Genomic DNA, 27,936 nt, shown 5'->3' with positions numbered 1-27,936 from the left:
TTCCAGCACTTTTTTTTGGTTTTAATACTAAAACTTGTCTAAGGCAGCGGTCAGTGTCCATGATTCTAAACTCTTGCAGTGAATAAAACAAAACAAAAAAAATACAAAAACTCTTTTGTTGTGCACTACTAGCGCCATTAGACAGCTGTTGGTAAATCACAATCATAATAAAAATAAGCCTGATAAGAATCATTCATTTTCCCCTTCAAGTATGCTAATATTCAAAGTGACTAGTGTAAAAATTGGCAGAGGAATTATTACAATTATTCACACATAGGAAAGGTCCCAAAATGAGAATTGGGAAGAAAAAATGAAAAGTGTGTTTTTGTTGGTGAGCAACTGTACAGTGATGCGACTGATTGGCTTTAAGTTAAAAGATCAGCGTTTAAGACTTTTGCTTTTTTTTTCCTGCCCTCATGGAAAAAGTTATCTTACGTCATGTGAGTACCTTTGGCCTTCTCGTACCAAAAAAAAATATATATATGTTGGCCTTCAAATATCTGTATGGTTTCATTGCGTCATAGAATAAAAGTCATAATCATTACAGTCTGTTTTCGAGATAATTTAAAATGAATTTGTACAAAAGTGTACCGTCAAATATATTAAGCAGCACAATATAAGCTTTGTTCAAACTTCATTTTGGTTTGTTTGTCTACTTCACGGCAACAAACCAGTTTCCTGTATTGACTTCGACATATGCTTGTTGGCCACTAATTTTATTCAAGAGAAGAAAGAGGGCACACGGCAACAACTGTGGATATAATATTGCAAATCCAGACTAAGACACGGTAAGTCTATAATGTGTTTACTTGTATTTATAGACATGTAGCCTCAAATGTTATAACAGCGCCATGATGACTAATCTGCCCGACCAATGGGGGACAAGCAGCTAGGAGAACCTGGTAGTCACACCTACTTTTTTTTGGTAGCATTTCCATGCCGTTGAGCCCAAATCTGCAATTTGTTATTTTCTAACTCATTGCTTTCTTCCACTCTTTTGTAACTGTCACTTTCACGAAAAACAAGGCCAGGTTTTAAAACATTTTGGGCTTCATGGGCTTGGACGTTTTAGGTGCCAAGATTGAACAGCCACTGCCAAGGCAGTCGTCCTTGCCAGTAGACATTTGTTAGCCGAACCATCAACGATTCTGATGAGAACACTTGATGGATGTAGAAATAAAAAAAATACTGCTTGATCAGCAGTTTTAGAGAGCGCTCGCACACTGATCGGCTTCAGATGATTTTTGTTTTTTGGCTAATGTAAAATCGTGTTTTTAGAGAACAGTAAGAGAGCAAACTACTTGAGCGAGAGTCAGTGTGAACGTCTCTTTGGTTGCGTGAAAGAAGTGGATTTTTGCTAGATCCTCTTAGCGACACGTCACCAAAAATGCCAGAGATCAAACAGGTGCACCTAAACTTCAATGCTACATAATCACAAAACAAATTAAATCACTTATTACATTATTAAAACGTGAACGGTTCCTCCGACCGTCTTAACGCAATATCAAATAAAGTCTGTACCTAATATAAAAATGAGAACCAAAGCGCATGTACACAAAATCGACAAAATATACACAAATAGTACCTGTGAAGGGATTCAGAGACATTTGCGATTGCCGTGGGATGAACATCTCCACGGTACCTCAGTCACATTCGAGACTGACATCAGCTTTCTGCCACGTCATCAGCAATGAGTCACGTTTGGTACCTTGGGCTTGAAATAAATGTGTCATGTTCCAACATATATCCTATAGAAGTGAGCCCATTCTGACAGAATAATGATCAGCGGGCCAAGACATGAACGTGCGATTCCTTCCCTGCGTCAAAGAAGAGGAAGCGCAAAGTGGGAGGAAAGGAGGAATGTGTTCAAACAGCTTCAAGCTTGTCCGCAGTAATGACCTTCAGGCTTTGTCCTGCGAGTCTCAGCATGACAGTACAGTACAGAAAAGTAATTGTCCTTCAAAAATATCAATCACTATCATGGCATTAATAAGGTATATATTATATTATATATTATGATTTGATGTCGGTTCAGATGTCTTCAGAATAGTTTTAAAAGGGGCTTTTACTTATGAAATTGATTGACAGGTGATTAGGTCAGGGTGTGCCGCACGAGTCAGATGGGTTGGGCTCTCTATACAGAATTAAAAAAAAAAAAATGAATAGGGGAAAGAATGCATATTTTAAGAAATGAATTCCAAGTGAGTCAAGGTGTGGTGAACAGCTCATTTCTGGGCCTGTCCAAGCTGGAAAACAGCACCTGACTGCAAATAAAAGATTCCATGAAAGCATAATTAAAGACAGATGTAAGTAAATTATCCAGACTAAGAATCTGACATCTGTACAAACCATTACAAAAAGAGCCAGAAAGGCTCATTCAAGAGTCAGGAATGGAATATTTACACTGTGCAAATGAACCATCAGGCAGACAGCGGTCCATCACTTCGGACTTCCTGCTTGGCGCCTCCCTTCTTCGACGCTTCGGCACCGAGCTGTCTCGTCTTCAAATCGCTGGCTGCTGTCTTTGGATCGGTGTAAAAAGTAGACAACCGGTTTTAAAATGGAGTTTCAGCTGAGTTTAGAAGAAGATGACGTCTTCCTTGTTGAGGTCTTCTGTGTTGATGTTGTAGGGCGGCGGCGGCGAAGGGAGCGCCACGCTGTGGCCGAGGCCCTGCACGAGCACGTGGGGGTTCGGGCCGAGACCTTGCGGCTGCACCTGAGCGAGGAAGTGGAGCGACGCGGTGGAATGCGAGTGGGGCGCGATGGCTGGAGTCTGCACGGAAGACTGCAGAGAGGGTTGGGCAGGCGGCACGGGGGGCTTCTGGATAGTTGCTGGGTGGCTGCCGCTAATCACGGTGGATTGAGAATCCGATCCGAAAGCATCCAAAGAGTTTTGCTGATGATCTAATGGTTTGATTTGACAAAGGTAATAATTAGAATTGATATTCACAAGAGTTTTTCTCAATTTTTATATTATAGTGGACTACAAAATATTTCAAGTCCTTCATTCCCTAACGCTGTTTTTTTTTTAAATTGGGTGGTAATAGCGTTAAATGTGGATGTCAGAGTGTGTAGAATTTGATACTGAAAGATGTTTACAAAGGGAGCGGCTGGGAGAAGAACAAAGATGGGTGGGGTCGGCGCATGTGTGTGTGAACTTCATTCGGTTATGTGTGTACCTCCAAGATGATGGAAGGAGGGAGGCAGAGGAGACACAGACAGCGGTGCTTGCTGGTGGGGGCTGACCGAGCACTTAGCTTTGAAGGTGCTGTCGTCACGCGCCGACAGCTTGAGGGGGAGAATCTGCTTCATATCCACTGAGGCTGATGGAGAAAATTAAGAGGGTCGTTTCATTGTGAAATTGGATTCAAACACTAAATTGGAGCAGCTTAGTTTCTCTCATTAGTTGATAAACCACAGGACCGACCCAATTCGGAGCACTAACGTGATTCTAACGAGCCACTTATTTGATAATGAGCTCTGACAGTTTGGTTATCTCTCTTACAAGCAATGGAAGAAATGTGTTTTTTTTTATGTAACCAACACAACTCATTTGAAATATATAAAAACTATGACGGGCTGTAAATCAAAAATGGCTTGCCGAGTGATTATGAACAAAACAACAACAAAAAACAACTTAAGATCTCTGAGATCTCTAAGTGCAGATGTTGGCACATTTTGTCTCTAAATCAAATCAGGCGCTGTCTGCGACATAATTCTCCAAATTGCTTTTCATTTTCTTTCGCTTTTGATGTTTTTGTCCCTTCTTTCCACATCTTTTAGTGTAATTACTATAACAGCAAACAGTACGCCCAGACAGGACTTGTTGTAACGCTGCAGTGGAGCACAGTGTCTCTACTTATCTGCAGACTTGGAGTCAAAAGCAAATATTGCAACTTTTCTGAAGCCTTGTCTTGCAAAACTGGGCGCAGGAACAGAAATCTGTGATGTACTAGCAAACGAGCAAAATAAACATTGCTTGATTAATTTTTTTAGTGGGTCCCTTCACAAAGACCTTGCAGGTGTTCCTAATGTTGTGACTGGCAATCACATACAGTATGAAGAGGAAATTTCATTTTGTATGAATAGATGGGTTGCACTTTTTTTTTTCATGAGTCAGGTCCCTTAGATGTGTGCGTACTTAAGTTGCTTAGTAACTTTTATTGCGGGAAGACGAGCGTGTCCCAGAATAAACCTCATATTTCACCGACCTTCTGGGAAAAAGCCTGTTAACGTCCTTCCAGAGAGCCTGGCTGACATAAGCAGGTTCCCGCGGCAAATTCCTTATCAGGAGATGTCCTGTGGCTCACCTTGCCACATGCTGATTGCATCAAAATGGCGCTTGGCTGCTTACCAGTGCTGTCAGTGCGCTGCGAGGCTTTTCCGCCTTTCACTCCTTTGCCTTTGCCGCTGCTGAGGGCGGCCAGCTTGGTGGGGATCTGCTGCTGCACCCCCACTAGTTTGTGCTGCTGGTTGGTGGTGCTGAAGAGATGCAGCGGCACCTCCGTCTTCAGCGGCAGGGTGGAGGAGCTGGCGTCTCGTCGTAACGTCACCTCGGGCCGTTCCGAGTAGTCGGCCGGCGCCACCGACATGCTGCCGCGCACCAGGGACTTTGGAGGCAGGGGTTTGTCTGTGAGGCCGGGAGAGCTGCTGAGGCCAGAAGATAAGAGGAGCTCCCCATTTAGACTGCCGGACATGGGCGCCACCTGGAAAGGAAATGAGAGGATACAATTTAAAAAAACACCAGTCCCCATCTGTGGTTAAGTTCTGTTAGAAAGCAGAGGCGCTTGAGAGCAGACATGACACACGTGTATTGTAAAGCGTCTGCGTGGCTCGGCGCCATCAGAGAAACGCAATCTGGAAAGCAGAAGGCGCATTTATGGGCCGCCGAGAGAATCAGAAACACATGCTGCTCTTTCTGCTGAGCGCACGCTCGGCTAAGTTTGCCGCTCGAGCTTTTGATGTGTTCTTAAGACGCTCAAGGAGGACACGCACAAACGGACAATCGCCCAAAATGAGAGAACACAATACCCTTAATGGTCTCTGTGTACATAGAGGCGTGTCGGCCTAAAAAGGCCGTTTAGACACGCAGGGGGAACATGTAAATATCTGCCGGGACAAACAGTCCATTGTACACTGAACTACAAGAGAGAGTGAAAGGTGATCTGCACATGACAACTTTATCGTCTAATCTACATTGACCTCCGGCAAAAGAGAAAACAAACCTCCTTCCACTATATTTGCTATCTGTGTTATTACAGTAGAAGCTCTCATGACTTTGTGTTTGCAGTTTAAATGACTTTTTTTTACTCCCATAGGAAATACCCATTGTTTTATTTTCTCATTAGGGTCGCAGGTGAGCAAGCATAGATCTCAGCTGACTGTTTTGGGATTTTGAGAGGAAGCCAGAGAATCCAATGAAAATCCACAGAAGCAAAAGGGAGAACATGAAAACTCTAAAGGAAGGGCAGAGATGAAACGAACGCCAAACCTCAGAAACCAAAAACCTCAGAAGTGTACAGGCAGTTTTTGAAGCAACACTTTGTATGGAACTACAGTCAGGTCTATAAAAATTGGGACATTGGCACAGTTCTCATTTGATGGACTCAAAATGGTAATAGTAAGTAATAGGAATAAATAATCTTCTTTGTGAAAAGTGCTTTGGCAACTTTTGCTGAGCCGGATAAAATTATTTTGATATTAACAGTAACTGGCACATTTTTCTATTCTCATATGAGGTTTTCCGCAGAGCTTGAGTCCTTTGATGGTGTTTTGCACGGTGACATAAAACTATTTCCTGTTAGTTTAGAACAATGGTTCCCAAACTTTTGCAGGCTGGCGCCCCCTTGGCTCCCCATTGAATTCCTAGCGCCCCCCCCCCCCCCACACACACACAGACACATATGGAAACAAACACCTCTTTCTTGATATTTGGTATGCTGCAATTTGAAAAGAGAAAGGTTAAACACAAATGTGTATTTCACAAATAAAACCCAGTTTAGTAAACCAATTTATTTTTTAGCAGTTTTAACTATTTCAGCAACATAGAATGGTAAATAAACATTCCACCAGTAACCTTCATTGTCTCACACTTAATATTAATGGGATGGATGTGCTTGGTGCAGGGACATAAGATTCTCAACATCAGGCTGGAACTCACTAAGAAGAAGTCGTATATCCCCGCGGTCAGTAATTGCACGTGTTGTGTACAAATCGTCAAACAAACGTTCAAACTTCTGACTTCGGACTGCCGCCCCCCTACCGCCCCTTTTTTCCTCACCGCCCCCCCAGATCTTTCCACCGCCCCCAGGGGGGCGGTACCGCCCACTTTGGGAACCACTGGTTTAGAATATCCATTGCGTCTTTGCAATATTAAATGTTTGGCTGAACCACAGACAAACTTTTATTGCACCTAAATTGATGACCTCCATATGGAAAATTCTGTTTCTTTGTTGTGATTTGTGTCTTTTGCTTTTTGATTTTCTTTCTTTTATACTGATTCCAGTCAGTTTTTGTGCAGTCAAATACACATTGCCCAACAATGGTTACTAAATAATAGTCACTCTAAAAAAAAAAAAAACGTCACTGCCAGTGGCGAAAGGCCAAATAAATGTCGAAGTGTTTTAAATGGGGTGTTTTCCGCACCCGAATATGTCAGACTGACACCGACCGGCGCTAATGTCAACCTCGGCTTTTTAAATGTGACGCAAAGGGCACAGTATGAAGAATGATGGAGAATACATCCTGTGGAGATAGGGAACACTCGAAGAGTCTTTTACAGAGCGAGGAGGGCAAATCCAATAGACTGCGACTGTGTCTGGAGCCCAGCTCAAACAGCTGAGCATGATGGGAAGCCCTGAGGGACAGAGAGGCCCTTCAGTGGGAAAAGTCGGCAAAAGTCCCTTGTTCCAGACTGCTCCCTCCTTCTTCTTTGCCTCCATCAGTCTTCCCCCAATGAACACTGGCTCGTCTTAACACATAGACCTTCCATTGTTCCCTCTACAAGGTGACTGGCACGGAGCAGAAGAGGCGGCAGGTTTCCAGAGCAGGAAACTGCGCGGAAGCAAGGGGAAACATAAACAGCCCTGACTGACAGCGCACAAACAATTAGCACTGGCGCTCTTCCAGAGGGTTCTGCTAATGACAGGCTTGCGCTAGCTAATTATACAGCCGGGTTCCTTTCATCCTGAAAACCGCTCGGATACTCCCAAATCACGCGGAGCCCGACGAGAGGCCTCGGCTAACACTCCACAATGGACTCTCTTGAGGAGGGTGAAGGTGGCTGACCTGCACTAGGTGATCAGAGGTAACATGATCACCTGAGAATAAGCTGCCGGGCGAGCCATGGCTGAGTATAACCGTGTAAAGATGGGCGCAAAACTGAATCATACTAGCATTCAAGCATGTATGATGTTCACAAATAGTCAATTTAATCCAAATATTCGGTTCTTGCGTCTGTGCAGTTGGTGAGTCACAACAAAGACCTTGCCCTCGCTCAGAATTTGCTCGCGGCTGATTGTTGAGGAAAGCAGTCAGGTATGTAGGTAGGCGGAGGTGGTGAGATTACTCATGGGGCTTTTTCAGCCCACAGGATACACACTCAAGTAACATCATACAACAGCCTGGAGACAAGAGTTGACCGTGATTTGAATTGATCATTCCAGAGTGCAAAATGCAAAACTATAGGTCATTGTTTAACACGTGACCTTGGGCTATTGTTGTGTTTATGAGCACAAGTGCTTATAGAATTTCTCCAGCAGCAAAGCAGATATTTACTAGGTTACATTTGTGCCCCCGAGAGTCACATTATCCACCTATGATCACATATAACATGTCTCAAGAGATTTTTGATACCATTGTATTGCAAGCAAATACTTTCACAAGGCCATTTGTTGTCGTTATGTAAATGTACCCTTAGGTTCGAAAAGATTTCTACTGTACTGTTATATGAGCTGCCATGAAACATTTTCAGGCATTGCACAATCTACACGTGCTGGGTATGAGCCAACGGAAAACTTGTCTGTATCCAAGGCCGTCCTAATCAAAAGGGCCTACCCTGATCCGATGAGATAACACATGAAACAAGTTCCTCTGAAGTCTTCACATGCTGCGACTCGCTACCTCCTCCCTCACCCTTACATATACTCGACTTCAGAGCTACACAAACACGCGCAGAGGCGTGTCTTTATGAGGTCTAATTATAGCGCTACGCTTTGCTGATGACTCCTAATGTTTGGTGGTTGCCATTAAATGGCTGCTGATATCAAGCTGGCTTGGAGCCTGGAACACAAACCAGGGTCGTGGCTCATGAAAAGGCGGTTGAATGTGTTTTTGATGAAGCCAGGGTGTGTCGGGAGTGAGGGGGAGACAAACCACTTGTAAATTTCCCATTGCAGCAACCAAGAAAGTCCCACGGAGCAGCCAGCGAGATACAGTGCAAACCCCGATGTGCGTGTGTACAAAACACACAACATAGGCGGAATGACAACAAATAGTGCGGGGATGATGTCAGTGGGGCGCCAAGTGCTGACATGGTCATGTATCTCTGGCTCCAAGTCTCATCTTGCAGTATAATCTCACAAACAAACAAATGGCACGTTTGTGCGCACGGCTGGCTGTTTCACTCAAAAGTCATGGCTTGTAATTACAAGGTTGCTGACTCATCACAGGTCCATCCAGGACAACTATCCTTCTCACAATCGCATGCCATGCTTGGAAAGACGCTCTTAAAAGTACAACCCTCCATCACTAATAGGATGAAAAGAGCGATCGTGTAGTATAGAAACTTTAACGTTTAGTCACGTCACTCGCGCTTCTTTCCACAGCACCGGGCATGAAATGCAGCCAAAGCTTTCCATGAAACGAACAAAGTCGAACATTGTTGTGTAAGAAAGGAAAGAGGATGGCAGTGTGGAAACAGGCAGAGAAAGATTTACGTAAAACATGGAAAGAGACCTGCACTAAGTAGGTAGATTACTGTCTTGGGCTGAAGTAGTTAGAAATGTGCACATTTATGATCACACAATACTGCAGGGTTGGAAACAACAATCTTTTCGACTTTTTTTTCTTCAAGACATTAATTTTCCCAAGTCTGTATATATAATTGGTTAATAATTTACAATTATTTGAGATTGACTACATTTTAAACAGCATGATTATTACCATGAACATTATTTTAGCCTCTATGTTTTATTAGTTGCGGGTCTCCACAATATAACATGGGGATACTTTTTATGAAGATGAGTTTAAGGCCAACCTGAGAGAGTTTTTCATTGGTCCAATCTGACATGTTGGGCAATTTCATTGGTCAGATGTGACAAAACCTTTGGTAAGTATATTGGCGGCATGAGGCTTGTTTGTAAAAATCCATAAAGTCACCGCATCACATTTAAAGGCGCAGGGTTCAAAGCGTGGGGAGAATAATTGCAGGTTTTAGTCCGGAAATGATGGTAGTTGAAATGGAGCCACAGTCCATTTCATATTACTTTCAAAATTGTGGTGTATCATGAATGGATTAAGATATGCCCTTGAGCTCATACTTGTCAGAATTTGTGAAAAATATTCCTCTGAAGTCACTTTAGTCGTTTGCCCAAGACCACAATACACCTCAGTACTGTCGCCACATCAAAACGTTTGTAAATATGAACACCTGGGGTCGCAGTTTGTCTGTTGCGTGTTCGCACCTCAATGGTTTTCCTCTTGATCTTCTTCTGGTGTTCCAGGCGTTCCTTCTCTTTCTCTACTGCCCGAGTGGACTCTCTGAGCCTCTCCAGGTCTTGTTGGTACGTCTCCCTTTGCCTCTCCAACTCCACCCTCTCTTCTGCCAGTCGCTCCTGTCTCCAATTTTCCAATGGTTAAGGTCCAAGTCGCACAAACATCACAACTGTCAGGTAGGTCTGACCACTGTACCTCCAGCCGCCTGCATTCCTCCTCCCTTTGCCGCAGCCTGGCCTCTGTGGCCTCCACAAGCTGGCGGTGCTTCCCTCGCTCCTTCTCCCAGCGCTGCTGTTCCTGGCGATGTTGAGACTGCAGTTTGTGGAAGCTGGCGAGCTCCTCTCGCTGCAGGGCCAGCGTGCGCTGCTTCTCCTGCTCCAGGAGCACGTTCCCGCGGTGGCGCCCAGGCAGTGAGGCGCGCTCCGTTAGCGAGACACGTTGCAGCTCAATGTGGCTGTCCTGCTGAGCTATGATGGCCTGGCCGTGCAGACACAGGAAAATTGATACTTTGTTCCCATAATAACTTTCAAAATGCTACAAGCATTTTGGAGCCTTAAATGTTATGAACATTGGATTCACCTGCACTCTTGGGTCTAAGTTTTTACATATATACAGTATATATATTTTATTTGTTTATTTTTATTCTTTTTTTTTTTTGTAATTTATTCCTATACATTTTTTTAATGATGCCACAGTATCAGAGCAGTTATTAGTTTAACAACGGCTTAAATATTGTGGTTGTCGTTTCTCGATGTGTAGAACGGGACGACATTACCGAGAAGTGTTTCTCATATGCTGCAGTGCAGTTCTACACACTGCAGAGTACGATTACCAAATGACACATGGATTAATATCGGTGTGCGAGTATCGGATTTCATTTGATTCTTCACGTGTTGTGCCGATCTATACGCACACGCCTTCATTAGTCGACATTTGACTCTGTAAAGCTGATGTGCAAATATAAACAAAACATTATGAGCGGACCAAGGCAAGGCATCACGTTACCTGCAGACTGTAGAGCCTTTGGGAAAGCATTAATACTTTGTCAAAGAACTGGAATGGGGAAAAAGAGAAGGGTGTTATAATTACGACACATACAATCAGAATAACAACATCCACAGGCTCATTTACAGGAATACACCCGATCCTGAAATGTTATACAAAAGCAAGTAACAGATTAAAGAAGAGGCACAAACCTCTGCCTCAGGGAAAGAATTGAACCAGATCCGGTTCCATCTTGCCGGTGTGGAGCAGGTCTCATCAACCTGGGCAACGCCAGATAAAACTTTTTTTTTTGTTTGTGCAAATACCTCGAAATAGTCGACTGAAAATAACCGAGAAATTACTATATGGCAGAGTGTGACAACCTTTTTTATACAACTGGTCATCCTCAAGAAGTGTATTTATTTATCTGAACGCTCATTGTTAATATGATGTCTACCATTTAAATGTTTGTCTGATGACGGCTTGTATGTCTGCGACAGTAACTAACAATACAAGAAAGTCTCAAGGCCTGTTTGTTTGTACATGAAGCAAATAAATCATCCCAAGGTTTTCACGCTGTGTGATTTTTGTTGCGTTTCAAGTGAGAGCATATGTGAGTTTTTGTGCGTCAGACCTACCGTCTGCTCCAGAGTTTGGCTGCCACAAAGATCTTTGAGCTGAGGGTCAGAGCTGGCCCGCTGGCTTCGGTCTCTGTTTCTGGACTCGCCAGTAAAGTTCTTCTTCAAATTGCCATCTGGCAAAGGAACACCCAGCCACAGACACAAACAATGACACAAAAATAACAGTGAGACCAAACAGACCAGAAAACAGATACATTAACAACCACAAAATGCGCACAAGGATAACAAATGGAGACGAGTCATACTACGATTGTGAATATCATGCTTATTTAAATTTGCCATAAATAATTTCAAACAGTAAAAGAAAGATAAAACCATTTTATTAATAATTCACAAGTTATGCATCGCACAAAAAACGCAAGGCATTAGATAGGAGGTTCCCTCAAGACGTGAAGTATACCAGACTCACTCTGAGTGAGGATGGTGGGGTTGCTGTCGTAGCCCCCAAAGGTGCCTGCTCTCCTGGGCAGGAGTCCAGAGGTGCTCCCTTCATCTTGCTGTGATGACAGATTGTCACCCCTCACTCCAGACTGGAGCAAATTCTGGAGGTTTTCCACTAAATTGTTAAAGAAAGCAAGTTATAATTCACATGCTACCACAACAACAGCCCCACACTCAAGGAATGGAAGTGTGTAATTTGTTGACTCGATGCTATGAAGACTTCCATCCTACCCTCAGTGATGGCTCCTTTGAGCAAGGTCTCCCCCTGCTGCAGATCTGAGGCATCGCCTCGTAAAAGAAGCTTGGGGCGGGAAGCTGTGTCCTCCAGACCCGTAACAGACTCTGCCATGTCTGCAAAAAGTTGGAGCTTCTCAGAGAGTGCCTGGACAATCACGGCATCCTTCTGGCTCAGACGTTCTGAAGTGGGAAAAATACAGTAAGTAATTTCATGAAGGATGAAGTGTAAAAATACAAGTGCAGACGTCAGTACCTTGAAATTCTTTCAACCTTGAAGCTTGAGCTTCCTCCTCTTCACTGAAGAGCCTCTCCTCTGTATGAGGACAGCTAAGAGCAACAGGACAGAAGCCGTTAATTGTCGTTCTCTGAATATTCTTCATCTCCAGTGTAATGCACGGCAGCTACCTTTCCACAGCTTGCCGTATTTGTGTCATCCAAGTGTTCCTTTCTTCCTTGGAGTTGGTGTGGATCTCATACATTTCCGGCTCATTGGAGGAAGCGCAGATCAGGAACATGGCTCTCTCAGCATGGGCCACCTCCCTAACTATTAACTTCTGAAGGGAGATGACTGATGGCTTGTTGTCCTAGAGGGAAGAAAATAAGACAAGAAGAATGAATCAGGCAACATCTAGCAGTGGTCTTTGACCTCAATCCGTGAGGGAAATTAAGACAATCTCAGGTGTTAATGCGGCACCAAGTGAACCTAAATCTGAATTGAATGAAATAAACTACTAATTACTCACCACTGCTGCAAATACATATCGCTGATCCTTCTCTTGTAGCAACAGTAGCACATCAGAAAGGAGAACTGCAAGAATATCTGTGAGGACCAAATAACAACAGAAAGGTTACTTCTTCAAAATTTAGTTTTAGTTTTTGCAGGACAGTCCTTACCTTTGAGTCTGCCAGAGGCAGCTTTCCAGTTGACAGTACCCTCGTGCAGAAGGCGTCTTCGACCCTGCGCCAAGTCTTCGCGGCGAAACACTCGGCCATCTTTGATTTTGCCCAGTGCCTTTGGCTCCATTTTGCTGTGGATGTCACGAAGGCGACACGTCTTCTCGTGCAGATTAACCAAAGCGTCCACTTGGACAATAGTGTCTTTAATTAAGCTTAGTGCACGGTTCAGCTCTGTGTGTTCTTCAGTTCCCTCTGTGAGAAAAAAGACAAAAAAAGATTCAAAAAGAATTTCAATGAAGTGATTTTCCTCAATAAGCGTACGGGAGATTTAGTAGGCACAAAATGAATATGGCAGGACCTTGAGTGCTGTGCAGAATACGCTCGACTAGTGCCGGGTACTTGGTAATGCGCTGTGTCACCAACAGAATACATTCAGGCACTCCCAGCCTCCGCACGATGGACAAGTTGTTGATTTTCTGAGAGGACAATAGTCAAAGTACAAAATGGAACAAAGTCGAATCGGTAAAAAGATGCTTGCTGGTCTCACCCGTACGATGCTGTGGAATCTTTTGTTTGTTTGCATTTGTTCTTTGTAGTAGTTGACAGCTTCAGTGTGGTGACTGCAGAAATCACCGTAGCTTTCCTTCATCTTCTCACCTACATCCCCTGAAAACTACACGATAAAAAATACATGACCAAAGTCCAAAAGAAAAAGTTGCTGACTTGGTTGTTTGTGTTTACCTTTTCCTTACCTGGGCAATGAGTATGTCTGCTAGTCTGTCCACCGTGTAGTTGCACTCGGTGGGCGAAACAATGCTTTCTCGCCTGCGTTCTCTGAGACAGGATAAGAAATGTGTGTGGAGGTCGAGGAGGGTTTCCACACGTGGGAAGAGGCATTCAAGTCTGCTGGAATCCATCTGGAGGTTATCCTTCAACTCTCGGATGTAAACACGGAGCATTATCTTCAGTGTCCGTACGTGGTGCATTTCCGTCTGCATCAGTTCTGTTGGACATACATTGGAATCACTCAAAGTTTTTTGGGTTTGTTTTTAAATGTTATCAGACTTTGTTTTGACGTGTGCCGATTGACACTCCGTATGGTTTACGTCCAGGCCCAATTCACGGGAACAAACATGACAATGAGAAATATTTATTTGCAAAAACTAGTTCTCATCTAAATTGACTTTCAAGTTGCGAGTATATCCAGAAGCCTACATTGTTATTGTAATGATCTCATAGTAATATGTTTTGTTTGGTTTAATAGGCAACGTTAAACAAAGAGCATCCATACAAATGCACTAACTAACCATATATGACATCTTGCCTCTTCACGGCCTCTTTAGAGTGTCTCTTAACAAACTGTTGGTCAACCGCCAAACTCCAAGACTCTGCTTCCAGATCTTGAGCATCACACTCCAGATCAGCTCGCACCGCAGCATAGTGAGCTTCTGGGAAAAAAAACGAAGGAGCAAACCATATAACAAATTTCATACTGCTTACAAGTGAACGTCACCTCGAGTACACTGCCATTTGGCAAGCGTTGGCGAGATTATTAATTAGCCTAAACAGAAAGAAATAAAACACTCCGATACAATAAATTAGAATATTTAATGACTCTCAGGAGGACGCTCGTTACAAAAGTTCAGCTTTCTAATTGTAAAGGTCATGTAGGACTTCATTAAACACACCTCTTTAAAAAAAAAACAATATCTACTTGGAATAAGATGGACGTGCAGCAAACTAACACAAATGAAACAAAATGTCCAATTGAGTCACCTTACCTTCTACGACGATAGACTCCGTAGTAGATGCAACGAGTGAGATTGCGTCATCATTGCAGCGCTTCAGGCGAAGAGCGTCCGTTTCATCCATCTCCCCGAGGAGAGATCTGGGGTTAAAAAATATACATATAGTTTATATATTATAATATTGTGTGCTACAATTCGTACTCTAATATTGTCTCTTTAGCTCCCTCCATACAATTTCTGGTCTCCTTCACTTAAAGGCCTTTCAGAAAATATGTACAAGACAAAATAAAATAATTGAGGTACTGACCCTGAGCTGCTGTGATGGCGTAGGCTGGGGCTGGGGTTGAAAGCAGGAATTCCAGAAGAGGCGATGTTATGTGTTACAATCAGTTGGTTACTTGATCCCCGAGGGACGATGGTCATGCCAGGGGAGCTGAGAAAAGCCGCATGGCCATCGAGGATCTGTGATGACTGTTCCTGCTCTCTCTGGCGCTCTTTTGCTGCTGAGGAACAAGCGGGACAATGGTGAGAGAAGTGGAAGAAATGACAAGATAGTAGGTTTAGCCCATCTGAGACTCTGGTAAGATTGATTTTGTTTTAAAATTGTCAGGGGATGTCTCGTGGCGCTCCTCCTCCTCAATCCATCAGGTAGAGGCAGATGGCCGTGCCACACTGAGCCTTGAAAATGAATTGAATCATGCCTACCAAGATAAGGCGATCCAGACGGGCCTGTTCTTGACAAAGAATCTCTCTGTTTGGGAATAAAAAGACAGAATGTGTTCTTTTTAAGGCCGTTTTATCAAACACTTATTAGGCAATAAAAAGATTACTTTGGCTCTGTTATTTTTTGAGGAGAAAGCACACGTTAAATATTGTGTGACCGTCAGAAAGGGGGGGGGGGGGGGGGGCGCTTGGGGCACCTTCGCTCTACTCCATGTTCCAGTGGAGTGTTTACCTTGTTCTTGATGCTGGTGCACTCACTGAGCAGAGACTTGCAGCTCCTGTGAACATTCACAGCACAATCTGAAACAACAGTATCCAATCGTCAATACGAGTTCATATGCAGCAGACAGTACTGTTTTATCCTCAGTTGAATTAAGCAACAATGTTATTTATTCCATATTTACTATATTCAATTGGAATGCTTAAGTTTCACATAAACCATAAATGTTTTCACTCAATTTCTAATCATGTATTCCGTTAAAAATCCAACTGAGATGAGTGCATCAGTCACCTCACTACTCAGTAACAACAAATCCAATCATTGCTATGCAACATGTGACTCAAAGTAAAGACGGGTGACATGGCCGAGGCGGCGCGCACACAAATTCCCAAATATTAAAATTAAGTTGAACATATCATGTATTGCTGCCGGGAAATGGTGCACAAGTCGAACAAAAAAAAGCTTAAAACACAAACACACATGGCCCCACTAGCGGGCGGTAAAGATGGAAATAAACACTGTCCAACCTGCTTACACACACATACAGTAGAGAAGAAAAGCCTGAAGCAGAACCATCACATTGTTTAAATGTGCTAGCATTGCTGTGTCAAAGGAAGCATTCCTGTTAAACACAAGAGTAATACTAGCAACTTCCACTACGAGAAAGGCTTCTGAACAATGTGGCTCCCTTCAGTGTGCCACAATGAAAACAAAACTAAACTTGGTTTATATTAAAAGCAAGCATGCTGTGACAGCAGCACATCTTGGACTGTTTTCATTTACAATTTTAGCTTCAAACCACACCAAAACCTTCTATTTTTTTTCCTCCAAATTGCTACTGAAATCCGGTTTCTCTGGTAACTTATGAACAGTTGTGCTAAATGAAAAGTCAACAGTAACTGGCTTCTGAATAAGGCTCAGAAGTAGAGTCATGACCTTTTTTTTTTTTCTAAATTGGTCCAGCATTACTCAACTGGCACACTGCAAGACAGCCCATAAAAGTAAATCAGCGATGATGATGAGCATGACAATTAAGACTACTGCTTTGGCTCAGACATCAGAGAAGATTTTCTTTTTACCTGTCAGGGAGAATTTCAATAGTAATCCAACAGCAGTAAAAAAATAAAAATAAAAACACAAGTTGTCGTTCAATCCACCATAGCAGTCTTACTCAAAGCTCAAGCACAGTAATGAAACCAGTCAGTCAATAATAGCAAAGGTCACTGTTTAAAAAAAAAAAAAAGAGAGATACGAAGATCTTGACAGGCAAGCAGATCTTCACAAACTATCAAGTCATTCATTCAGCGTCATCAGTGAAGAGCCCAAACGCAAGCTAAATCCTTTCTGGAGACAGAGCCGATAATACGCAAACTGCAATGACAAGAATTCTGTTTGGTAGAGGTAAAAGATTAGCCAAAGATAAACAAGGACGGGGTGTTTTTCTGTTTGCTGATATCACAGCTCTTATCAGCACTCTAACCACCTCAAAGTCTGGCAATTGCATGCTCAGAGATGCCCCACACAGGAAACAGAGCTGGCTAAGAAGAAAATTTGTAGCGGTACGTCTAGAAAGTGATCCTGCAAGAAAACATGCTCCAAAGTGGCGGAGCACCGATGAATGCAAAAAAAAGGTGCTGTGCAAAACAAGGTATGATGGCTGATGAGGGTTCTGTTCTGCTCTGATGGACCTGCCAAGCACAATCAGAACCATGTGACCCACTCCGTAAAACAGCCAAAAAATATCCCCCCTTGTTTCGTTCCAGTGGGGCACTGGAGGAGCGTAAGGGCAGCAACCTGCTCTGACTGAGGAATGAGAACAATTTTGACACACCAGGAAACATGTTCAGCACGTCAAGGATTAGGTGGTCCAATAATCACAAACGACTACATTTCTAATCTTACATTCATTCCTGTCCGAGTCAATCTGTCACATTAGCACAGCATGGACCAAGGAAAATGAGAGAAATTAAGAATGAATGGGAATCAGGAAGTCAATGTTGCTTTTTGCCTCCATCTCAGTGATTCCAAAAATAGTGTAATAAAAAAAGAAAAACAGGTGGGGGAGTTTCTCCATTTCACCAAATTGAATAAAATTCTAGTAATCATGAAATTATTATCTATTTAGCACAAGTAACTTTATTCATCTGTTCATGCCATTCATGTAGGTAACAGAACAATCAAATGCTCTTCCACTACCACTGCACATTATAAATCATTGATTTATACAAAAACATATCACATTAAACATTGGTAATAATACAAACATAATAACAATCCTTCCACATCCTGTAAACTCAATAAAGAGCACTCGGCCAAAGCAAAACGCTCTCACGTAGCTTTAATACACTAAGAAACGGAGTCACCTGTTGAGCCATCGGCTAAAAAAAACCCCACAAAGTTGCTCCTATACGACGTTTAGGCTTAATTTTGAAAAAGCACCACCATTAATGCCATTATCGGAATATATAAACCGAGTGCTAATTGACGTAAACTACATTTACTTTACATTTTAAAGCGCTTTTAGTGCACGCTAGCAACAAGAGGCTATCGTTAGCTAGCCATACTAGTCGAGAAACTACTAACTGTGATTTCCAATCAATAAGTAAATAAACTTTGGTTCATCTAGTTAATGCAAACACAATGCGAACGTAAAGGACACAATTATCGCTAGTAGTTAGCATTAGGCTAAGTAGCTAACAACTTAAGTGCTTGCAAAAGTCCACTGAAGGAAACAACGGGAATGATCCACCTGATCCCGCTACAGGAGCCGCTTCTTACCGTTATAAGCAGCGAGACTGCGGTTTGGTTCGGATGCTTACGCCGGAAACAACAACAGCGGATCGGTTGGAGAAGCACATCATTGACGTGGATGGTGGCGTTGTTTTTGTTTTGTTCCACTTTAGTTAGCGGCTCTTTCTAGTGGGAACAATCTGTGGCATACAAACGGCGCATTCCACAGGCTCAATCCCCGCACGGCCACTTGGCTCCTATTAAAGGGACATTACACTTGCTTGTTTTCTACTGAGCACACCAAAAGCAAAACGATTCATAATTTGCAATCACATTTAATAAGCGATTAATCAATCATATGGATTAATTGAGGTCAAATTGACCGTGTGGACGTTTGAACTCTCATTGCATCTCCAGACTTGCAGATTTGTGGTTTCCTGTTAGTTTTGTTGTTTACATATTGTATAAAGTTAAAGAGTGTGGCTCTTGAGCTTTTTAATACCTTAAGAAAACTTCTATGAAGTGCAAAGTACTTCCAAACATTTTGGGCTTACAGGTGAAATTCCAGGATAAAAATAAAATTGACCCACAGCAAAAATAGATAATAAATAACTTGTACCTTCCGCCATCTCGTGGATCAGCACTTAATTGTTCTAAATATCACTATACGTTGGTGGCATAGATAGATGACCAAAAATACTGTAGATTTTGTGGAAAATAGATTTAAAAAATTGGACGAATCACGTGAAATTGCATAATTTCCAACAGCACATATAATTTCCCAGGGCAAGTGTGAACAATATTAGATTTTTGACTTTAAGGCCAGATCGCCCACCCCATCTAACAAAGACACCACCATCGAAGAAGAAGAATGCAGCCTATATATTAAGAATGTTGCTGGTTTATGTCAAACAGAGGAAGCTGGATTCATAAGTATCTGGCACTAAGCCCTACATTATACGACTCACACCAGTTTGTTGAATAAGCAGACCATTAGAACATACATTACACCCCTCGTGCTTCCAGACAGCATTATATACAAATGTTGATATCATTCCCCTAATTAAGACATAGGACAGAAAGAGCTTTTGTTGACTCCTAAAATAGACTTCATTAGTTGCAGCAGAGTATATCGAGATTGAATAGAAAAACTCAGCTTTGATTGACACCCAAGTTGTTTCAGTGGTCGTGGCTAGGATGAACTAATTTCCCTCAACAACCTTATGAACTCTGCCAAGCAACAAACAGAGAATCTAACCGATTATGAGGATCTTGGTTGCTAGTAACAATAAAGCAAAACATACTTAGATCATAATTCCACAGCTCTCATCACTACGTGCACGCCCTCTATGAGTTGCACACTTCTTTCGTTATTCATTGCCGCTCTTATCAGCGACGAGGAAATACATCGTGTTGAAATGCCCTTCGCAGGCCGTTTCCTTGTTGTGGCTGCTTACACACAACACAGGCCAACATGAACTCACACAATACTGTAAAATATAAAGAACCAAACTATGTAGGAGCAGAAAGTACTAAATATGCACTGTAGGTTTTGGGTAAACAAGAATTCAGTGCTGATGGATACGACGACTCGCCCAAAATCGAATCAAGCCTTGCGCAATGCAAAGCAGTGGAACAAAATACAGATGCAGCGCCGCAGATGGTGATCTTGGAAACACTTCTCAAATATGGGAGGAAAGACACGAAACAGCAACAGTGGTTTGCTTTCCAGAACATTAAGCAAAGCCTTAGTGAGGATGACGGCAGATGAATTATCTGTAATCATCTGCTCCGAGATCAGTGCCAAAAAACATGACATAACCTTGTATTCACTCCACTTCAATTTCAGAGGAAAGTCAACCTTCATGTTTTCTTTTGTTCTGGTCAAGCTTGTGCAGGTTGCTTCATGCGATTGTTTTGGTGAGCAGGTGCGCAAGCCAAACGTTTGCATGTGAGCGGGGCACCTGCGTTTCACGTGTGTGTGCGTGAGAGAGACAAACGTGAGCGGCGTGCGTGCACCCGCCGTGTACTCACTCATGCACTGCAAGCTGTGATTCTTCTGCAGAGTCTTGCCGCACAGAGAGCAGCTGGCACAGCTGGAAAAAGTGCCCGGTGCTAAAAGATGCCCGTTGCTGTGACTGAACTCGCTTTCCTTGGCCTCCTTCCCCTTCTCCTTACCCCTTTGCTGCTCTTTCTCTCGGTTCTTACCCTGCGGGGACACAAGGGTGGTTGGGTTAAGCGTGATTGGGGAAAACGTGTGTCGCACTTTTGGTTAAATTGATCCAGGAACATTATTTTTACATATTTTTTTTACTTGTATAAAGGTTATCAAGTACAATCTACATTACAACCTTAATTGGGACTTAAATGGAATGTAAACGGAAACCCAATTAAAGGAAAACTAAATGAAGATTGGAGTTGTCCCTTTGCGTTCTTCAGATCAGGCTTTTTTCAAGTTTAAGTTTATTTTTGAAAAAATATTAAACATATAAACAAATATTATCTACAATGTCTGCCTACCTTATCTTTATTGAAGGAGCCGGTCATCCTGTTCCTCAACGAGCTGAGCGTCCTCTTTACTTTAGTTCCTTTTTCTACCTTTTCACTTCGGTCATCCTCTTCTTCATTCCTGGTAGATGAAGAAGAAGTCACCTCACAAACATCAACTCACATCGTATGCCATTTGCTGACTATAATATTTATTGAGTGGAGGATATAATTATTTAATCACACAAATTTGTTCACTTTGACTCCACTTTTTAATGGTTATTGTAGGTTAATTAAAATAATGTTAATTATTTCTCTCACTGTTGTTGCAATAAGATGCAGCAGAGGTCACTGTTGTGCGTATTTTTTAAATATTTTTTTATAAACTGGGCTTTGTGTTCTCATAATAAAAGTTCAACTATTACTCCTACAGTGAAGTTTAAAAGTGTGGAAAAAAAGAAGTACACAAATAATTGCATCCAGTTTCATGTTTGCCTTATCAAACTGTAATAAAGCAGCATTATGAAAGGAACTTACTCATTAGAGAGGAACTCGTACCACGTTACATTTTCAGAATCCTTGGCATTGGCTTTGTTGTTCCTACGCTTGGCTCTGCGGAACATAATATTTTATTATGAGGAGCCTATTGGTGAACATTTCATTAGGGATGGCAAACACAAAACATGCGGAATACCGTGATTGTCTTTTGATGGTCAAGGATGTGTACAATTTCACAAGAGCAACTTTGATTGGTCATCAAAACAGCAGATTCATAATGTGCAATGAGCAAAACAGAACGCAAAAGACATTGCAAGTATGGAGGTGTTGGAGATTATTGTGTGACATCATTTCCTCAAATAGTGGCTCTTAGTCACAGGTTACGTTTTTCTCTTCAGGGAAATACAAATCAATGTTCTTTCACACATTGCAGATTTCTGGGACAAAGCAATTGTCCCTTCCATTTCAAAAAAGAAATAAATAATCCACAATGTTGCAAGATGAAGCGCAATATGAAAATCAAATATACCCTTAGCCACTATATGAGCAAATATGGCATTTCTGCAGTGTGACAACCTGGTGACATGCACACACAAAAAGTGCCCGAGAACTGGTCCCACACTGCTTCCTCGCTCCTCGTTTTGAGCAGCAGCCTGTTTACTTACCCGTGGTACAACTTTAGCTCCTGCAGAACTTTCTGTACCATCAGCCTAAGACAAACAAGACATTGAGGCTGAGTTGGAGCAAAGCAAAGCAAAGAAAAGGAAAGTAACACACAAGACACACACACACACATACACACACACACCATCTAAGGGGATGGTGGGAGAGAGGACAGTAGTGGGAGGAGGAGGTTGCAAGCATATGACATGGAGCAGAGATGTCAGCAGAGAATGGGGAAAGCCCCTCGCTGATGTGTTCTGTGGGAGGAGCTGTCTGTTTGTATGAGAACATAAGTCACACATGCAGGGGACACTGTGTGCACTTGTGCACACCAGCACTCAATCACTACACAAGTGCATTATCATTGTCTACCTTTAGGATTGCAACTCCAAGATCAGTGGTGACTTGTGGTAATGGGGCATTTGGACTCGGTGTATGTCTTTTGGGATGGTTGAGGACAAGCGCTATATGGGAAATAGCTAGATGGATGACGTGTAGGTTGAATGAACTATGGGAGACAATGTTGGTCTTTTCCTGACAGTGTACAGTATCAGTTACTCCCGCGGGATCAGAGGAGAAAACCAGAAGAGTCGTCTTTTCAAGCTTCATTAAGCCCGAGCAGATGGAGTCATGTAGTCATGAACTGTAAAGCTCTCTGACCTCACTCGAGAGGGTTTAAGCACACTTCAGCGACGCCGGTGTCGACTTACATATGGCTCTGCCCTTCATTGGAGTGGAGGTGTTCCTCAGGGTCAAACTCCTCGGCTACACAAAAGGAAGAGAGAACGGCATGTGGTGAAAGAGGAGGTCTGAGTTTATTATACGGCATAATTGGCTTGTTTTATGGCTGCTAGATTGGTTGGACCTCATTTTAGAAACCCACCTCCAGCTGCTCTCGCAGCCTCTTTGGAGGTCTGTACAATTCGAGAGATGTGCGCTGCACGAGAACATTCGTCCGTGGCGAGGATGTCCGCACGGGAATACAGTTGCTTTCCGGGAACACCATCAGTCTAAAAATATTTGCAAACATAAACGGCAATAGATCTGAGTTGCGGATTTATGCACGCTTAAGGTGTATTTTGAATTTCTTTTTTACCAAAAAACACAGTCACACAGATTCAGACTCTGTACCTTGGTAACGAGACAGGAGAGCCTCTCCTTGAGACCGTCTGTCTCATCCAGTGGACAGTTTTCAGTCTTCTGCTCGTTGGACTGGAAGACCTCATTGTGCTCTGCTTCATCCTCATCTCCATCGCTGTCCGTGGCCATCGTGTCGAGACTCAATCTGACAAAGTATTGACACACTCACTCTAACTCATATATTTGATTAATAGAGTACAGATAATAAATAAATAAATAAATAAATAAACTCAATCTAACAAAGTATTTACACACTCACTATAACTCATATTTGATTGATAAAGTATAGTGATGATCCATACCTCCTTCCCAAGTTGATGGGTGCAACGGGGATACCCCAGCTGTGTCTTCGTGAGGTCGACATGGATCTCACTAAATCAGGAAAACTGTCAACCTCAACATCTCCATTTAAATGCACTGTGTTTCCCTGGTTACGCGATCCTGTTTCAGTGGGCGTTGTTTCCATCGATCCCAACAGTCCGTCCAAATCAATGGTCAGGCTAAGAGCGACCCCCGAGGAGTCGTGGCTGTCAATCACACAGCTTGGGAAGACTTTGGGGCTCAACTTGGTGACCACGAGGTTGCCGGGCGCTTCCTCGGATGAGTCAGTCAGATTGGGCGCTGTGGTCAGGGACTTCAGGTCTGGACTGATGGCTTTCAAAGGCCCGTCAAGATTCCCCTCCAGGTCTCTGAAGTAGTCCGAGTCCCAAAAGGAAGAGCCGAGGTCTTGCAGGTCGTCCGCACTGCTGCTTACCTCCACACCTTTCACCAGATCCTCATTGGTGCCCCCAAAAAAGACATCTTCTGTGATGGAGGGCGGCGATGGAGAGGGTGAAGATGTTCCCCTCGGTAGCTGAACATGCTGTTGTCCGCTTGAATGTCCACTCGCTTCCTTAGCAGCATGTCCACTTGTTTGTCCGATTGGCTCACTGTATGGCTTGCACTCAGAGGCTGAAAAATAATGGACATAAATAGATAGGCAGGATCATATAGCCACTTTGCCTGTCAATCATACTAAGTGACCATTAATAAACTTATATCGTTTCGATAGAGCTTATATATTAATGGATGGATAAAAGGTGGCCAACCTTTTTTTTTTTTTTTTTTTGAGCCTAAAAACTTCGTATGGGCGTCATGTCTCGGTTACCACGGCGACTCCGGCCACACCGTCAGCAGAGGGAAACGCTACAGTTCTGACAGCTTACGTAAGTCTTATTTCATAAGAGCGTTTCCCGTGAAGCCGAGACTAAGACTAAGCCGGTCTGGCTCCGCACTTCTCCACTCTTTTATCTACTTGAATGTAGCTGACCGGCCTGTTTATTTTCTCCTCAAAAGGTCATATAACACTTAATAATGTGGAAAAAATGGAAAGATGCTCATGTCAAATACAGTAAATGACACACCAGGGAGATATTGAAGTTGAGAGGCTATTTAGCTAACGTGGTTGTTGTTTTGTATTTCAACCTCATTGTAGTGAGTTCCGCTTCTTTTACCTGTGTTTTTTTTTTCTTCATAATTCTAAGGTGAGAAAAAGGTCATCATTCAATATTGTACTTTTATTTTCACAGTATTATGTCCAAATTTATCCTTTTTTTCACATGAATACATATATATTTTAATTTATTTTTGTAGTTTGTATTTTTTCTCAAAATAGTTTTTAATTATTATTAAAAATGTATTCTGTTTTTCTTTCATTCCGATTTTATTCGTACAAAAATAAAACATGTTCTGGTAATGCTCTTTTTTTTTTTACTTGTAAACGCAAATTCTTCTCATAATATATAAGATATTTTAATTTATTTTATATTATTTTTTTCAGTGCAGTAACAAACGGAAAAAAACAATAATCACAGAAAACACAAGCTAACTAATCAATCGACAACTGCCACAGAAATTCACTTTCCACTGCACTTTGTTACATTAATATTGACTTCATCATCCGTACTGTCTTTTTTTTGTCCCCGTGTGCTATTAATGTACAGTAACTTAATCAGAGCAAACTTCATTATATAAAATCTAATGCAGACAAGCCCAGGCAAGCAATATTTACTTCACAACAAACCAGAAACATGGCAGCCAGAAAGACGCCGCCATGTAAACACAGTAGCAGACACATTGACAGTGTACTGTACATCGACTCTAATTTCTATAAGACTAAATCACAAGCATTTATAAACATGGAAGCTTGCAAAAGGCCTTTTATGGTTGCCCATGCGTAATGGATAACACATCACACCGCGATCTATCCGTGTGTGTGTGCGTGCGTGTGTGGGCTTGTTATTGTCGGCGGAGTCTCCACCGCACTGGAAGTGATCTGCTGCTGAATTCAATGTCATCAATAATAAATCACTTTTACAAAGTCTCCTGAGACAACACATTGAATGGTGGATTCTGCTATTTAACTTTTACAAGTTTATCTAGTTTATCTTTAGTATAAACTTAAGCAGGTTTGCTCATACTATGTTGTTATAAGTAGGAGACTGAGACTTTTATGTTAATGTTTAAGGTAACAGCAACAAATAAGAGCAAAAAAATACAAAATTAATCAAAATCGACAATTAATCAATCGATGTTATACGGTGGTGAAAACAAAAGAACAAAAGGGGAATAAGAGGCGGAATGTTCATTGGTGTGCCAAGCAGCATGACAATCACAAGAGGAACTTGATGGTCATCATATGATTAAAACGTGATCACTTGATGGTTACCTGCACCAATGAGTTTTCTTTCAATTCAAACATCTTAATGAATCACACATTTATTAAGCACAAGACTCATTTTTGTCACAGGAACCATTTTAGGTATGGTTTCCTTAGGAGAACCTTTACGACCTTTAAGAAATATATGATTGTCTAATATACATATATAACAACAAATTGATGAATAATTCATTTTGAAATCAAGGGACGGTAAAAACAGTTTCTTAATATCTTTACATTTATGTTGACAACAGAAAAATGCTTTCAAGATCTGAAAGTTTTTGAAAGACTGCTTTTTGCGACCACATAAAATGATGGGGTGGGCCAGATCAGGCCCCCGGGCCTTAGGTTTGATACACTATATGCTATCATGGTTAATGTCAGAGTGGCTGACATTTTCAACCCTGCTTGTGGGTGTACGTGGAAGATGCATCAAAAAATTAACAGTGAGGCTTTCAAAACAGCTGTGATGGTTTACCTCGTGCTCCAAAGCACACCTCACATTTCCTGTTTGCTTCTAAGCGGCCATATTGCTGTGATAGTATCATATAGCGGCAATGACATGAGCATTTGATTTTTTTTGGGTGAAAGAAGTGTGTTTGCATGCTTAATTGATGCCAATTGATTGTACTTCCCTCAACACCGTCCACAAAAGCAAAATAGTCAAGAGAAGGACACAAAGTTGAGACACATACCTCTCTTGAAGGACAAGCGCTTCATCCATAGCTTGGAGAAGGATGGCCAGGAGTTGTTGAGCGGAGTGTCTGCCATGTGAGCGATGCACTGTGGAGGTCAGCGGGAACTGTGGCACGCTGCTGCTGCTGTGGAAGAGGAGGACGAAGTAGAAGAAGAAGAGAAGGAGGAGTGAGCGTGAGGGAAGGAGGAGATCATGAGGGGTTTTGCTGCTGCTCAGGCATTGCCTCAAAGTAACTAACACACAGAAATAACCATAAAACAAAAATACCCACTGCTGTTGTCCAATAAATGAAGGACATAAAAGTCTTGACTTTTTAAAAAAAAAAAAGATAAACAATAAAGCTCCCAGTGCCTTTAACTCCAAAGATTTAGGGTGTTTCTTTGCATTAAAAGAAAAGAAAAAAGGAAGTGAGTATTATGAGAGGTTATAGACCAGTGAAGCGTTCTATTCTCTATCTATTCTGTACAAGGGGAAAAAAAACATTGTTGGTATCTTTTCAACAAAGCTGTGCTTATCGTATATACTTTTGAAACTGGCAAATAAATGGTCACCACCTTTCTTGTGTAATACGCAGGATAAGTGTCAAGTTGAGTAGGGAGCACATCAAGTGGAAAAAGTCTCAGCACTTTCCCACCAAAATATCATTCTCACATACACGACTCCTCAAGTTTGAACAACTCCAACACAGGAATGGACACAGAATAAATTGTACCTACTTGATTCTAGATGTCTTCTGATTTTGTCCTCACACTGACGCAGAGATTGAGTCAGTGCAGCAGTTTCCTCTTTGTGTCGTTCTGCACTGAAACACAACAAATTGTCTTCGACGCACACACACACACAATCACGTCTGACGTACAACTTGCAGCTTTATGAACATCCGCTTATACGTTGAGCAATGTGGTTATTGTGGCCTATAGTTGTTTTTGCAAGGCAGACTACGTCGTGTACAAATTAAACTACAGTGCACTACTACTACTGATGTAGTTTTGAATTTCAAAAAGGACCTGCCTACCACCCAAAGAATCCTGGGGTAAGCTTCAGCATGCCCGGATGAAGCCGTTTGGAAAATGGAAGGATGGATATTTGGTCATGATGGCCTGTTCATTCTTTGAGCTAGCCAAGAGATTAATTATTAATATTAATAACAATAATTGTTATCGTAAGCATGAAAAGTGTTACTGTGTAGTTGTCTACATAATTGGCTTTTCTGGGATCAAAATATTGTTGTTTTGAAATTATGGGAGTGTCAATTATGCGCAGACCTATATAAAAAAACAATAAGCAAAAGTATCATTCAATTAAAGCCTTTGGATAAACATGCACTAAATTTTATAATGTAAACAAAACTACACATGCTTATGTGTTCCAAATGCCTTTTAGAGCATCTTATGAAGAAATTGAGGATGACAGCTGCA

The 27,936-nt window shown here is 42.1% G+C and overlaps 1 protein-coding gene across 3 annotated transcripts; it reads right to left on the bottom strand.

Annotated features, from left to right (window-relative positions):
* On the bottom strand, positions 1-27,391 carry arhgef18b (rho/rac guanine nucleotide exchange factor (GEF) 18b). Of its 3 annotated transcripts, none has more exons than XM_061296412.1 (31): positions 27,235-27,391; positions 26,517-26,642; positions 23,426-24,074; positions 23,115-23,268; positions 22,867-22,993; positions 22,694-22,748; positions 21,360-21,434; positions 20,856-20,964; positions 20,370-20,544; positions 15,618-15,685; positions 15,368-15,413; positions 14,970-15,165; positions 14,696-14,802; positions 14,222-14,362; positions 13,667-13,917; positions 13,462-13,587; positions 13,273-13,390; positions 12,912-13,166; positions 12,761-12,837; positions 12,423-12,601; positions 12,271-12,344; positions 12,012-12,197; positions 11,749-11,895; positions 11,337-11,452; positions 10,911-10,979; positions 10,720-10,767; positions 9,910-10,191; positions 9,684-9,833; positions 4,355-4,706; positions 3,180-3,323; positions 1-2,904 (listed from the first exon to the last, which is right to left on the bottom strand). In XM_061296412.1, the coding sequence occupies exons 2-31, from the start codon at positions 26,590-26,592 to the stop codon at positions 2,579-2,581; spliced, it is 4,878 nt and encodes a 1,625-aa protein (XP_061152396.1). In that variant the 5' UTR covers positions 26,593-26,642; positions 27,235-27,391; the 3' UTR covers positions 1-2,578. The 3 variants fall into 3 exon arrangements, with proteins under 3 accessions (XP_061152396.1, XP_061152398.1, XP_061152397.1); XM_061296414.1 differs by having other exon boundaries at positions 14,970-15,162; XM_061296413.1 differs by having other exon boundaries at positions 26,517-26,639; positions 27,235-27,351.
* Positions 27,392-27,936: the final 545 nt, after the last annotated feature.

This window comes from Syngnathus typhle, linkage group LG14 (assembly GCF_033458585.1).
Source record: "Syngnathus typhle isolate RoL2023-S1 ecotype Sweden linkage group LG14, RoL_Styp_1.0, whole genome shotgun sequence".
Taxonomy (NCBI): Eukaryota; Metazoa; Chordata; class Actinopteri; order Syngnathiformes; family Syngnathidae; genus Syngnathus; species Syngnathus typhle.
Note: the sequence above shows the minus strand (reverse complement) of the source record. Positions and strands in the feature narration are given on the sequence as shown.

What these genes read in the sequence shown, in the direction of transcription:
- arhgef18b (XM_061296412.1), bottom strand. Translation starts at nt 26,592, where the DNA reads ATGGCAGACACTCCGCTCAACAACTCCTGGCCATCCTTCTCCAAGCTA. An exon ending in ATACGGCAAGCTGTGGAAAG is followed by an intron (nt 12,345 to 12,422) that starts GTAGCTGCCGTG and finishes TGTTGCTCTTAG; the next exon opens with CTGTCCTCATACAGAGGAGA. An exon ending in TCAAGAGGAAAACCATTGAG is followed by an intron (nt 4,707 to 9,683) that starts GTGCGAACACGC and finishes TTTCCTTTCCAG; the next exon opens with GTGGCGCCCATGTCCGGCAG.